Consider the following 13802-nt stretch of genomic DNA (forward strand, 5'->3'; position numbering starts at 1 on the left):
TGCTGGTGGTTTTCCTTCAGCTGTGTCATGTGTCACTAAGAAACAAAGCTGGAAGTTCAAAAGACAAGCAGTGAAAGATACTCTTTTAACATATCTCTGCAATGTACATTGTGAGCACCTTTATTTTTGCTTGAATGATGAAAACAGGGAGACCTGTAAAACAACAATCTATTTGTAATGGGATTCTTCACATAGCATCCTGATATATGGTCTTGACTGAGATGTGGAAGGGGCCTTCCAGTGCCAGAATGATAAATACCATTTTTAGGGACAAGATGAGGAGAAATGTTAGCCCTTTGTGAGCAGCAGAACGTAACAATGCCATGCAATGTCTCACACCCAGGCTGGGAAGTTTTGTCGTCCAAAGTTGATCTAAGAGCACAAAGGGAATGACAGAAGGCAGGTGGAGTGTGAAATGCAGGTTTGGTTTGAAGACCAGGGAAGGTTCTGGGCTCTGGCTAAAGATGGTGAATCCTGGCAGGAGGCTGCCTCAAGAGGCCTGCTGTGGGACTGAGGTTTTGCCAGAGGACACTGGAGTCCCGAGCCCGCCTTCTTGAGAGCCTGGGGACATGCTGGGAGCCTGCAGGGCACCTGCTGGGGCATGATATGGCACCAGCGTGCTCTGAAGAAGCAGCTCTCAGTTCATATTGTGTAAGTCACAGCAGAATCAGGGTGATTTATTCAATTAGCAACACCTAATTAACCAGCAATCAGTGAAGTATACATTCAGGCTCAATATCAGCAATACGGCAGATAAACCACAATACTAGGCACTAGACACAAATGCCAACAAACACCAATAAATGCCTAAGCAACCTTCTAATCCCCAAACCCTTTCACCCACACAGACACATACATACACAATTTTAGCATGGACTACACACGCCATGTCCCTGGGAATGTCTGTTTCTGCAGCAGGTCATGTGGCAGCATGACCATTGGTCCATGGTGTCACCTGAAGCTGATGGAGGAACATCCTTCCAGCAGCATCCATGCCCAGGGTCACACACTGAGTGGATGTGGAGCTGGGTTTGTGCTGATCCTGCTGTGGTAGGTGATGGGTCCCAGCGCAGACTAAGGCAAAAGGGGCAGTAGGAAGCATGACACACTCATACTTGCCAGGTTCTATCCTGTTGTATGGAGCCGTAATCTTCCTTCACTATTCAGTGTGTGGAGAAAGCCCTAAGGCAACAGTCTTTGAAGGACTTAGGTCTTCCTATAATGATTATCCAGTCACATACTGAGCTTTAGTCCTTCTCTCCTGACCAGCTTTGTTGAAATCTTGGAAGAGGCTTTCCTAGCTGAACGGGTACCGCCCTTGCCCTGCCTTCAGCTGCCCTGTGTCTCATATGCTTCTTGCTGCCCAGCTACTCCTTTGTCCCCAGGGATCACCCAGCTGCCCACTCAGCCATGCTGGCAGCTGAAGGTATCTCCCATAGGTGCCTCTGTGACAAGCAGTCTGCCTGCTCCTTGTCTCTGCCCAGCATCTGGCTTATCTCAAAGCTGATTTTTGAACAGCTTTTTTTCCACTCTTACTATACCTCTAGTTAAGACTAGGGTGGGCTTTTATCTCATGGACTGGAGCATGGCCACCTTCTGAGCCTGCAAAGTATCTAGGGCACTGTTGAGTCTCCTGCTCTTCTTTAGCCATCAGATCTGACTTCAGCAGCACCACAGGCTCCCTTCATGTGCCTTCCTGATCTTGGGTTTTGGCTAGTTTTACCCTCTTGTTTTGGAAATCACCAGAGCTCTACAACCTCTACAACCACAGTCTCCTCTTGTGAAAGCGAGAGATAATATGTACAGATCTTGAAGTACAAAAAAATATCCTTTATTCCTTGCATCCAATTGCTCCTAGATCATTCGTGTAAATGTCTCTGTGAAGGCTAATCTTGATTTTCATTCAGAATCATGATGCTCTGCTCCACAAATGCTCTGGTACGGCTGCTATGATAATAGGCACCTTGACAAGATGGTGGATGTGGCACAGGATAGGTTAGAAGTTCCTACCAGCTCATACTTGAATGCCATGATGTTATTTCCTCTCAGGGCATTGGTGACAGGCAGTGGTTTAGGCAGAACCAGTGCACTGGTGACTCTCATGGTTTCAAAGGGGGTTGTGCTCGGCTGGCACTCCAGCCTTGTCACTTCATTTTGATTTTCCAAGGAATACTGATCTGCACTGTTGCTGAAGCCCCTGTACAATGCAGCGTACAGCAAAACTACCTTTCTAATGTAATTACATGTCCTGTTGGCAATATCTGTTGTGAAGACAGTAGTTTCACCAGGGAAATATGTGTTTTTCTTCAGAGCGATGCAAAGGATCACAGAGCCTTGGATGAAGCAACAGAGGTAAACAACATCAATCCTAGCTTCTACCACCAAGAGAGCCTGCATGGGGAGAATCAGTGGAAAGTCAAAACACAGTGAGCTATTGCTGCTGGACACAGGGTTTTCACCAAAAAACCGCATGTCCAAACTTGTGAAGGAACATCTGAAGCTGATCATACCTCCACCAGGCCCTGCCTTTAACCCAGAGGACAGTCTTCCTCACTATGCCACAAGTGGCATGGCTGAATTATCACAGCGTTCTTGAGCATCTGTTGAAAGAGTGCACCCATGCACATGTACACATTTTCACTGATATTTATCACCCAAATTTAGAGAAAAGCAAAATATATATATTTGGAATAACCGTGTATTACTTGTTCTACTTGTCCTGATGGTCTTTGACTGATCATCCCTATGTAGGTAGACTTTGGTTTAAATAAATAAATAAATAAATAAATAAATAGGACCTCCTATTTCATGAAGATTGCCCAAAACTTAGACTTTAAAGCAAGAAAATAAACTCCCTCAATTCCCATTCTGGATCTCAAAGTGCTCCTTGCATATCATTCTTGAGTTCTTACTCAAGTGTACATGCTCTTTGTACACCATGTAAAAAACATCTTTGTATATGGGCCAAAGCCCCAGGACAACAATGGCAAAACATATTAAAGGTTTTATTGTTAAAAGAAGAAAAACTGAGTGCTGGAAGTTAGTGAACACTCAGTAGTGGGCATGTAAAGCACAGGATCAGAACAGTTCCCATCTCAGATAGTTGGTTCCCCTTATCTTGTTTTTTGAACATCCCATGTGCTCACCGCTGATTCCTTGCAACAGTAAATATCTCCATTCTTTAGCTAAGACAGTACTGTGGCTGCAGCAAATCCCTTGCATGAAAAATGAGATGCAGCCAACTTTGCTGGTGAATGTGGAGGGAACCTCTGGAGGAAAGCTGAAGTGGAAATCAAAGGTGTGGATCCCAGATTCCAGGCAGCTACCTGAAAGCCAAGCAATATGCTCTTGTCAGAAACCTCTTAAACATTTAGGATGTTTGTACCTTTCAGAAACCTTGACATTTCTTCCAGAAATCTTGACATTTCTTCCAGAAATCAAGGTGATGTTACCTTGCCTTACCTTACCAGCTGGTATTTCACACAAAATTTTGTGAGTGAACTATGTGCTGCCTCTGCAGGTCAGCTGCTGGATGTATGGGCAAAGCAGACTTGAGAACTGCTCATCTGCCCCATCCTGACTCACAGTCATGAACCTGCAACTTCTAGCTAATCGTTTAGAATCAAAATAGACTGATGTGAACTTTTAACTGCAAAAAGCAGTAATGGTCTTCTAGAGAGTGAAATAATGTCTTAACTCCCATTTTTCTTTTATTTTTGTCTGCAGCACACGGGAATGTGATCCAAACCTTGTGTTTCACCTTTGTGAAAGACTCACTCACAATAAAAATAATATTGGACACCTTCCTTGCCCAACTGTGAGACAGTAATATTACAATGCATTTCTTCTAAAGTCTTTGCATCTGTGCCACTCCATCTTAATGAAAGTCAGCTTTGTATAGGTGGAGTCCTGCTGATTTTAAGACAAGACTGTCCCATCTATGTAAGCATATGTTTAGCCTCTTTTGACCTGATAAGAGCAGCTCTTGACTCTTTGATTCATCCAAAACTTCACTTCAACATGCGTAGGTGCTGTCAGTTTTATTGTCCAGATGAACACTTTTGTTCTTCCTAACAGCTTGTGCCAAAACTTCACTTTGAACAATAGTAGTAGGGAATGAAAGACTGCTACAGTTTTGTCCTGTTTCTGCATCTTTTTGCAATGAATTCAGCAATGCCTTATGTTTTAATAATCTCAACTGGATATTCTTGCTGGCAGAAGAGTCTGGGTATTGCTTCCTCACAGCAGGCTTTTTTTGCCACATGGCATAACAGCTCTTTCAATCGATTAGTGCTGTAACTCAAAAGGAAAAAAAAATGCCTAAAAAACAATCTGAAATGGAGGAAACTGAAATTCATCAACTGAAATTCATTAGATAGATGCAATATAAGAAATTCCTGATAGTTTGTAGGAACCTGATATTCCAATGTCTCTAAATTCCCCTGGGAAGTAAAAGTATGCTCCCCTTCCCCAAGCTATCCATGTCTGGTAGGCATGAACCCCATTGCATAGGAGAAACTGCCATCTATGTGGGCTCCAAAACTTATTCCCCTGATACCACATGAGTGTTACAACTTTCCTGACAGCTGTAGAGATGGGAAGGACTCCCAAAAGCCAACTCCTGGAGGCACCCAGAGACATTATGCATCTTGGTCTTCAGCAAAACCTGGAAACTTCAGTCACACTGTGACTGTGTTTACTGGCAAGAAGACAATGGTTGTGGCTGTGGGGTAAGTGTGAGTGTGCTACTGGTAGGAATGACCAGAGGGATGACTTTCCCATGAAGGGCAGAAGAGATTTCCTGAGGTGAGACCATGTGCAGCATTGCTTAAAGAGCTTTAAGGTTTTTGCTGAGCTCCTGGCTCCTGTTTGCTCTGACTCTGAGATTCTGTCAGTGCTGAGCCTTGGTAGCACCAAAACGTCTTTTTTGTTTTCTGGATTTAATTATCCTAGCACTGTTACCAGTCAGCTTTGACAATCACCAGTAGTCAGTTCTTAAGCAGTCATTATCTCACAACGAGACTATACCGAGTTCCATGAAATGGTGATGAGATTTACCAAGGTTAAAAGGAAATATGTCAGTAAGCACCAGAAGCCATGCACATGCAATTCTTACACAGACATCAGCTGTGACCCAAGTTGGATATGTGGTAAGATCAAATAACAGACAGTAACATGCTATGAAGACCATATTAGCAGCTGAGTGTCAAAAGCTGACACAGGCAGCGATCTGTTCAAACATACATTCCTCCTATGCCAACATCAGTGTGGAGCACAGAATATTCAGGGTAAGAAGGGTCAAGTCTGTATCTTCTTTCATGTTTTCAAATGGCTTTCTTGGACTTGTTAGAGCACTTCTGTAGAGATGCAATCAGTGCTGGGAAAAGGAGCAGAAAGACTCAGCTACAGTAGGAATAACCTGTTATTAAACTGTACTGCTTTGGCAAGTTATGGTGGATGTGAGAGCTCAGCTCTTCTGATAAAAGGAACACACATAGAGGTGACAAAGTGTGGATTTAAGAGTACATTTAAACAATCCTTATTTCAACTTCAGCTGAGGAGATACAGAACTGAGACGCATTACAGGTACTTGTTCTCCTAATAGCAAAAATGATTTTTCCTACACTTTTAGTCACTTTCTGTCTTTCCTGCCAGGGCTGTAAAATCTGGTAGCCCATAGGAAGAGCCAGCATGCTGCAGAAGGTCAAGGCTAAGAGTCAAAGGCATGTGTAAGGGGAAAATGATCTTTAGTATGAAGTAGAGCCTTCAGGTCTGAAAGGAAATGAAGTCCAATCACTGCAGGTCATAGCTCAGATAAACAGCCTCAGAGCAGTCTAACTTCATTTCTAAACTATTCCAGTGCAATGAACTTTAGCCAATTATGTATTGACTAAATCCTCAGGACTCCCAATAGACCTGAAGAAAGAGAGGCTGAGAAGAGGAAACACTCCTCATAGGAAGCTTCCCTTTACTGTAGATGTCTCCTGAAATAACACACTTGTCTGCAAAGAAGATTGTCTTTGGTGGTCATTACAGCCCACTGACTTAACTCTATTTAATAAACATGCAGTGTTTAATCATTAGCTCTGCATTTACACGTGTGCATGTTAGAGTGTACGATACCTAAGGGGTGCCCTGCTCTGGGCATGCCTCTTGGAACAGGAGAGCTGGACAATACCTCCAGAGGTCCCTTCCAACCTAAGCCATTCTGTGATTCACACTTGTGCAGTGTTTTCAGCGTATGTCTCTTTGTTTGATTCTTGCTTCTCAGTAAAGATACAGCAGTAACACTAAACATGCCTTCCCTACAGTTGCAAATATAACACTTTTATACTCAATTTATACGTTCTGGCACATGAAATTAAGCATTTCAGATGAGCAAAGAGTGCTTCAGTGATGTACTTGTGATTAAAGATTTCATACCTGCAGCTAGACAGTGTGCAGTGGCTGTCTGTGCAACAGATGTTCACAAATACAGCTACCAGAAGTGTGCTGAGGGCACTTCTGACACTCTCAGATGCTACTTTCCCTACTAGAATATTTCTGTTCATTTCTCAGTACCAGTTGCCATATGACATAGTGAAAAGGAGAATGCCACGGGATAGAAACAAAACACTTGGCAGAACTATTGGCAAAATTCCTTCCACAGGCAGAGGAAGTGCTCTTGCCCAGCACTAGGTTGCTGTTGCAGTGGCACCTCATTCCAGCATCTTACCTGCTCCGTGGAACTTCTTTGCTTTGGAGATGTAGACAGCTTTGTTGGTGCAAACTATGGTCTCTTCATAGTCCAGTTCTGGATTACCCTTCTGATGCCAGCTCAGGTAGCCTCTTCCCACGAGCTCCATTTTCACAACAGGGTCCACAAGGGACTGCTGAGATTCAGAACCAGTTGGCTACATATGTTGGAGCCAACTGAATGTGCCTTGATCTCAGGCAGCACAAGGTTAATTGCTTTTACTGCTGTCATATGAGAGAAGTGGGAATCAGTGCTGTTGGGACCATAAGTTTGGGAGATCATCTCACCGAACATTCCCTGCAGTGCTGGGGTTTGTGAGGTCTTAGCAAAAGGAATGGATGCTGGCATCCTAGCAGCAGAGAGCTTGGCTGCCCAGGCTACACCAAACTAAATGGAATTTGACTGACATCCATTTATTAGCAGTATCACCCTAACTGGAAAGCAGCCAATTACACATTTAGGATCAGTATTGGTGATACAGTAGATAAACTGTAATTCAAGATTGATATTGCAAACGTAAGTGGTGGCCAGAGGACTACAGCAATTACCAGTGAGATCTGAAGACAGTAGAACAGATGAGCAGCCACTACACCATCCTTCTGAGCAGTTTGGCTGGAGCAAAGAACTCTCGTTCACCAGAACAGGATGCTTGGCAAGTTCTTATTGTAGTGTAGGAGCCCTTGGTGAGTATAGCTAAAGGCAAGGAATTGAGGTGAAGCTCGATCCCTCGATCCTGAAAATCTCTTTGTCACACAAGAGTAATTCCAGGCAACTGGAGCTGCTGCCAACACATTCCCTGCAAAAACATCATCAACAAAAAATAACAACAATAACAACAACATAAAACACTGTCTGGCTGACTAGTGTAGTCCTCAGGTTCTGTTGGACACTTGGAACAAATGAGTGCAGAATACTCTGGTCTGCATTGATTTGGGAAAGGAGAAAAAAGAATGCAGTATGGGAGAATGGAGGGTTCTTCAGCCAGGGGAGCAGGGATGAACACAACCAGAGCAAGGGCTGCAGTGGGGATCACTTCCACTGCTGATGCCAGCAGACAGATGTCTGAGCCGCCAACAAGCTGTGAGCCAAGAGAAAGCATTGGCACCTGCTCCACAGAACCTGATTCCAGGGGCAGTGTTCTCAGCTGCAAGCTGAGGATCTGGGCACACAATGAGAAATACTGAGTATTAGCTGATCAAGACAGCAAACAGTTTAGGAAACATGCCACAGCAGAACTTTGAACTTTAATCCTTTCCTCCTACATGCCAACTACTCACTTGCTCCAGTGCAGTCAGGATTCTCCTTCGTAGCCCCTGTACCTCACTCTTTCTTGCAGTGTTTTCATTTTTGTCGTTGTTGTTGCTTTCCTGTTTTGTTTTTGTGTTTTTTTTTTTGAAGGAAAAAGTTTTGAATTTACATGCTGACTGCGGACTGTTGTTCTCAGTTCTTGGCTGCTGCATCTTGTTCTGTGTGTTTCTCCTTGTGTTGCTCTGTTAAAAAATAAACTCTTTGGGAGAGGAATTTAGTATCCTGGGTTGTAGTGAGAAGGAACAGTTTTTCAATGGGTTACAGAATAACCAATAGCATAAATATCCTTTTTTCTTGTTAACACTTGGTAATTTTCAGCAGTCACGCATCACGGCCAACCTGCATGGTTATAGGTGGAAAAAATAACTTACAGCTACTTGCATGAGTCAAGATATATCATCAAGTAAAAAATTATTATCCATGATAATTTATGAATCAAATGCTAAACTTCCATGGTTTGGTGCTCAGGCACTGATTTATGCATTACAAAAATAGCTTATAGCTATGATCTCCGTACTACCATTATACCAAACCAATATTTCTTCTCAATCTGTATATCCCCTGAGAATTTTAAATACAATCTGAGCCTGCTATCAGTCAGTAAAGGAGGAAGAACTGCTTTTAAGTCATAGTTCGTTCTCCTTTTTTAACTCTATTTTCTGTCTTGAAGTAAGACCAGCTAAAAGTTGTGTAAATGTTGTTTCTTCACATCGAGTGACCTCTCTGACAAAATGATCTTTAAATTCCCTTTTCAGAAGAACAGCATAGCTCTTTTAACAAAAGCACCCTTAACAAACGCAAACTTCAACAGGTACAATAGAGAACATTATATTCTCTCAGCTTATGTTGATGCGTGGTGTCATTGATTTTGAGCTTTCAACTGGTATCAGCCAAAATAGAACCTTTTGTCTGAATCTGCTGCACTTCAGAAATCGCAAATGGAAAGGAAAAATATATCAATGCCTCAATACATTTAATTTTTCAAACTGAAAATTTTCATTCATTTAACAAACTTTCTGCAGACCCATTATCCTTCATATGTTTATACAGACTTCAGAGAGAACTGTGTCATTATTTCCTCCTGGTTTTGTTTCTCTGAGACTCACGTGGATGTAGCCATAAGTTTCAGCTACCTGCTGGTTTTATGGAGGATCAAGTCCTTGAGCTTTTAGTATTTGTGAACCTAATGAGGTTGCGCTTGCATCAGGGCAATCCTAGATATGTGTATGGGCTGGGAGAAATTACTGATAAGGACTTGCATTTCTCATATAAAGGATAGTTGAGGACACTGGACTTGTTCAGCCAGGAGAAGAGAAGGCTCCAGGGAGACCTCATTGCAGCCTTCCAGTATTTAAAGAGAGCTTATAAAAACGAGGGAGACCTATTTTTTGCACAGTCTATAGTGATAGGACAACAGGAAATGGTTTTAAACTATGAGGGCTGCTCTGAAAATAATGCCTCCTATTTTATTATATCATTGAACACCACCAGAAGCAGATGCTGGTGGTATAGATGTAGAGGTTGAACCTTCCCACCAATATTCCATGTTGTTGCCTTATGACAGATGGCAGCAGAGGGGTAGTCTGACAGAATGGAGTCTGACATGGAAGTAAGAATGAAGCAAAGGTGTGTCAGTGAATACCTCCATGTGAAAAAAAATGCTACTCACTGACATTCATCAACACTTCCTGAATGCTTACAGAGACCTACTTGTGGATGTGAGCACAGTGAGAGAGTGGGTGGTGTGTTCCTGCAGTGGAGACAGCAATGTGAAATACAAGACATTCATCTCTGGCCAAAATGCACAGCTAATGGTCGAGACTGAAAAATAAAGTTTTGTAGCTGAGAATTTTCTCTATCAAACAGTGTTATTGTATCTGTTTTAGTTTCCATGGGAATGAATAGAAGGCATTACTTTCGGAATGACATACGTAAAAAGGGGGAGATTTTGATTATACGTTAGGAGGAAGTATTTTACTCAGAGTGATGAGGCACTGGCACAAACACATGGATGTCCCATCTCTGAAGGGACATTCCTGGCCCACTGTCATTCTGGTTCTCCAGAGACCCTGAGGCCTGAAGGAATTTGATGTGACAAAGCAAAAAGGAGACCAAGGTTAAGCTTTAGGGTTCATCATTGAACTAGGACTGGCTTGAACTTTAAAAGAATTAAATACGAAAGCATAGCACGTATCTTGTTAGTATTCCACTGCTCTCTACCTGCATATGAAGGGCCTGCATTTGCACAAAAATTCCCTTTGTGAGTTGAGCTGCCTCTAGCTCTCCTCATGGTGACATGTGGAAAATGGAGTACCTGCATTTTAATTTTAAATTTCTTGTATTAGTGAGGAAATAGGCCCTACTGAAAGCCAAGTACTTTGGATGCACTAAATGCTATTGCTAGCTTTCTTGAAGCCAACTTCACCACCACGTTATAGGCAGTGATATAGCTATGAAAATGACTCCTCATAAACTCAGCCCTTTTAATACAGAGGTTTTACTAGAAAGCATGAATCAGGCAAATTAATTCAGCATCTTTTTGCCAAGAGGTGTCCCTCTCTGGGAAAAAAATAATGTGCAATAAACACTGTAAGTGGGATGGCCAACCAGAGCTAAATGGATAATTCTTATTTGGCATTCCCGTGTAATGAATGATTCACTTGGCAATCACAAGTTTTAATTATGTTTTAATAATCTTTTTTTCTGGATGTGATTGTGATATATTGTGCATATAAATAGGCAATCAATGCTTTCACTAATGTTTTTAATTTTATTAGCGAGTGAATTGCAAAAGGTAACTTTTTTTCATCTCTCTTGTAACTTTGAAGTTATTTTATTTATACCAATATTGGTATTAAAAATATCTGTTTTTTAACATCTTCCAGGGTATTCACAGAGCTGAAAAAAAATGCCATTTCTACTGTCAGTTGATTTTCAACCATCTTGTTCTGCGACAAATATAAAGAGCTGTGCCATACAGCCATACAGGAAAACTAATTTCTTCAAAGAGTATGAAAGTGTAGTTGCCAGGTTTTTGTAAGCCAAACACCTTTTTTTGTGAGGAACAGCATAAGTCAGACTGTAAATTTAGAACTCCTCCTTTATTCCCTGGCTATTCTCCACATTTAGTGAGCACAATCAAAAGTAAGAACCACTTTAAGAATTTATAACTCTACTTGGCAGGTTTGGAGAAGGAGGACTGTAAGAAATGCAGCAGAGCCAGCATGAGTTTAAAGCTTTACTGTGATAGATCTTACCCACAGAAAGTACTGCAAAGCTGTCAATAGCTGCTTGTAAACAGTAGAACTTGAAGTAGGGAAAACATGTTTTTTCCCTGTCAGAGTGGCACAAAGCTGTGGCTGAAGCCTTCAACTGGTCTATCTATCTGGCTGATGTGAGAAATAAGATATTGATTTTTCTTATAGCAAACAATCAGAAACTTTGAGAAGCCACAAAGCTAGCAAGCAACACTGTTTATTATGCTCAAAGTAAAGATGTTGGAAAACTTTCACTATCACATATCTTTCTATTTACCAAATGCAACCTAATTCTGTTATTGACCAAAGAAATATAGAACAATGACTGCTAGAGTTGCTTTGGTGGAAACCAACACAGCTAGGAACTGGCTTACATACTGTAGTTTTCCATGTTACAAATAATATGTTTACTGAAAGGAAATAATTTCTTTTTAAAAAATAAGCTCTGAATTTGCAATTTTTTCAGAATCACTCTATTAAATTAGAACAATGGTTGCCACTCTTTTCAAGGAAATGTATTGCATCCATATTCATCCAGTATACTTGAAATTATCAATCTAAGAACCCAGAATGATCTCTTATCTAGAAAATTGTACAGAAATGGAAATCTTGATGGAAAAATTCTAATTAAGAAATTACAAGATAAAGTCAAGAGTACAGGTAAGTACTTGTGAGAAATGAAAAACACGGTATACAATGTAGGATCTCTAATTCTTTCCGCTCAAAGTCTATGTAAGTTAAAGAAGAGAAGTCTGAAGATTTAGAAACATCAGAGGGAATGAGAAAGCCATAAACTGCCTACAGTATTTGGCCTCAGTAGAAAGTTTGCATTATTTTGTCCCTGCTAGAGAGACATAGTAGTTCAAGACTTTCTTACTAAATCAAAGAGCCCCAGAGAGTGGTGGTGTCCACTAGAAGGTCTTCCAATGAGGGACCAGCACTCATGTTGCAAGCATCTGTTCCGCTGACCAATGTTACTTCAAACAGCCTCTCAGCTTCTCTTCATGTAAATAAGTAAGTGTATAAACTGTCCTGTTTCAATTGTGGGTAGCACTAGCAGTGAGATGGTTAAGTACTACCCACAGGAGAGGGTGCAAGCCCAGGTGAAGCTGCCCACTCCAGCCCTGCAGGCTGTGAAAAGCTTTGTTAGGAATGCTGAGGAAGATGTGGTTGTTGTTGCTGACAAGCATCTCCTTGGATCTTTCAAAGCAAGAATTCAAATGCGGGAACTGCCCTTTTGGCACCCTCATAGATCAGTCTTGTTTTCAGACAAGCTGACATCTGTGTATTGAGGCATCTCACAGGGGAAAGGACTAGGACCCTAACTTACAACTCAGTCCTGGGGTCTGTATCAGTCTGTGCTTTTTGGTGTTGGACACTACAGATTCAGCTTTGGTCCATGACCCGTAATGGTACAAAGGACTCCCCATGCCCAGATTACCCTGGGAATTTCCACCTAACCCAGCAACAATTCACAGATGTGCACTGGAGCTTAGGCCCCCTCCTCTGCTGGACTTCAGGACTGGATTTTCTCTTTTATGGAGGCAACTTCTCCTGCTGAGTCAAGGAGGAGTCAGGGCTTTCCCAGGATAAGGGTGATAGAGGTGCTCCATTTTTTACCCAAAATACAGGGTCTACATCTGTGAATACTCCTTCCACTACGTTTTTCTGTTCAGGAGAGTATAAATGTTTAGCTACAACCTATTCTGTCCTGGAAAACTTAGCAGAAGCTTAGCAGTGTCTTTGTCCTTCTGAAACATTTCCATTTTACTTCAAATATTCACTTTATCAGTATGAAATTCTGGCTGATTTTCAGTGCTGTTCCTTGTCAATAGTTCAGTTTATTACATCCGAAACCTAATGAGAGCTCTTTGCTCCAGACTCCCCTGTGGCAGGTAGCCACCATAACCGTATGAGATCAGACTGAACCACCCTCTAAAGCCAACAGTCACCAGAACATTATCTAGTTCATGTCAGTGCCCATGTGGAGATGGTAAGGGGTGTTAGGTTACTTGACAAAGACGGTCCCCACACACATACACAGAACACCACAGCTGGGGGAAATGAGTTGCTTGGCATAACCAAAACCTGTGCAATCATGCCCGCAACTGATGAGCACTGCCAAATGATGAGCTTCTCACCAAACTCCACTTCCAATTATGTCCCTGGGTGTAGGGCTTTCTGGCCTCTGTTTATGTGTAGGGGCTGAGTTCTGGAGTTAGCTGGGATGAGGGATCCAGTCTGTTTCAGATGTGAGCATATGTTTGTGTGTGTGTCTCAGCTGCATATCCAAGCAGTATATTAAAAAAACATATCAGGACAGTGTGGTTTCAAATGAACGCTTCAAACAGTGTAGAGAAACCCTAATGCCTTGCAGCTCCCATAACCTTTGACCCAATGAAGGCATGCCAGGAAGATTTCTTGCTATTTAGGGAGCTTGTATTCCCCAGTCTGATGTTGCCCGCTGCTACTGATTTGTGATGCCGCCTTTTTTCTTCTTT

General features: G+C 42.0%; 1 protein-coding gene across 1 annotated transcript; it reads right to left on the bottom strand.

Moving 5' to 3' along the window:
* Nucleotides 1–1909: 1909 nt before the first annotated feature.
* ARRDC5 (arrestin domain containing 5) lies at nucleotides 1910–6967 on the bottom strand. The gene is given in 5 exon segments (XM_090136268.1): nucleotides 1910–1968; nucleotides 1971–2440; nucleotides 3143–3326; nucleotides 6716–6868; nucleotides 6871–6967. Coding segments are annotated over 5 exon segments (963 nt in total).
* Nucleotides 6968–13802: the final 6835 nt, after the last annotated feature.

Source organism: Phasianus colchicus, chromosome 1 (assembly GCF_987193195.1).
Source record: "Phasianus colchicus chromosome 1, bPhaCol1.hap1.1, whole genome shotgun sequence".
NCBI classification, from domain to species: Eukaryota; Metazoa; Chordata; class Aves; order Galliformes; family Phasianidae; genus Phasianus; species Phasianus colchicus.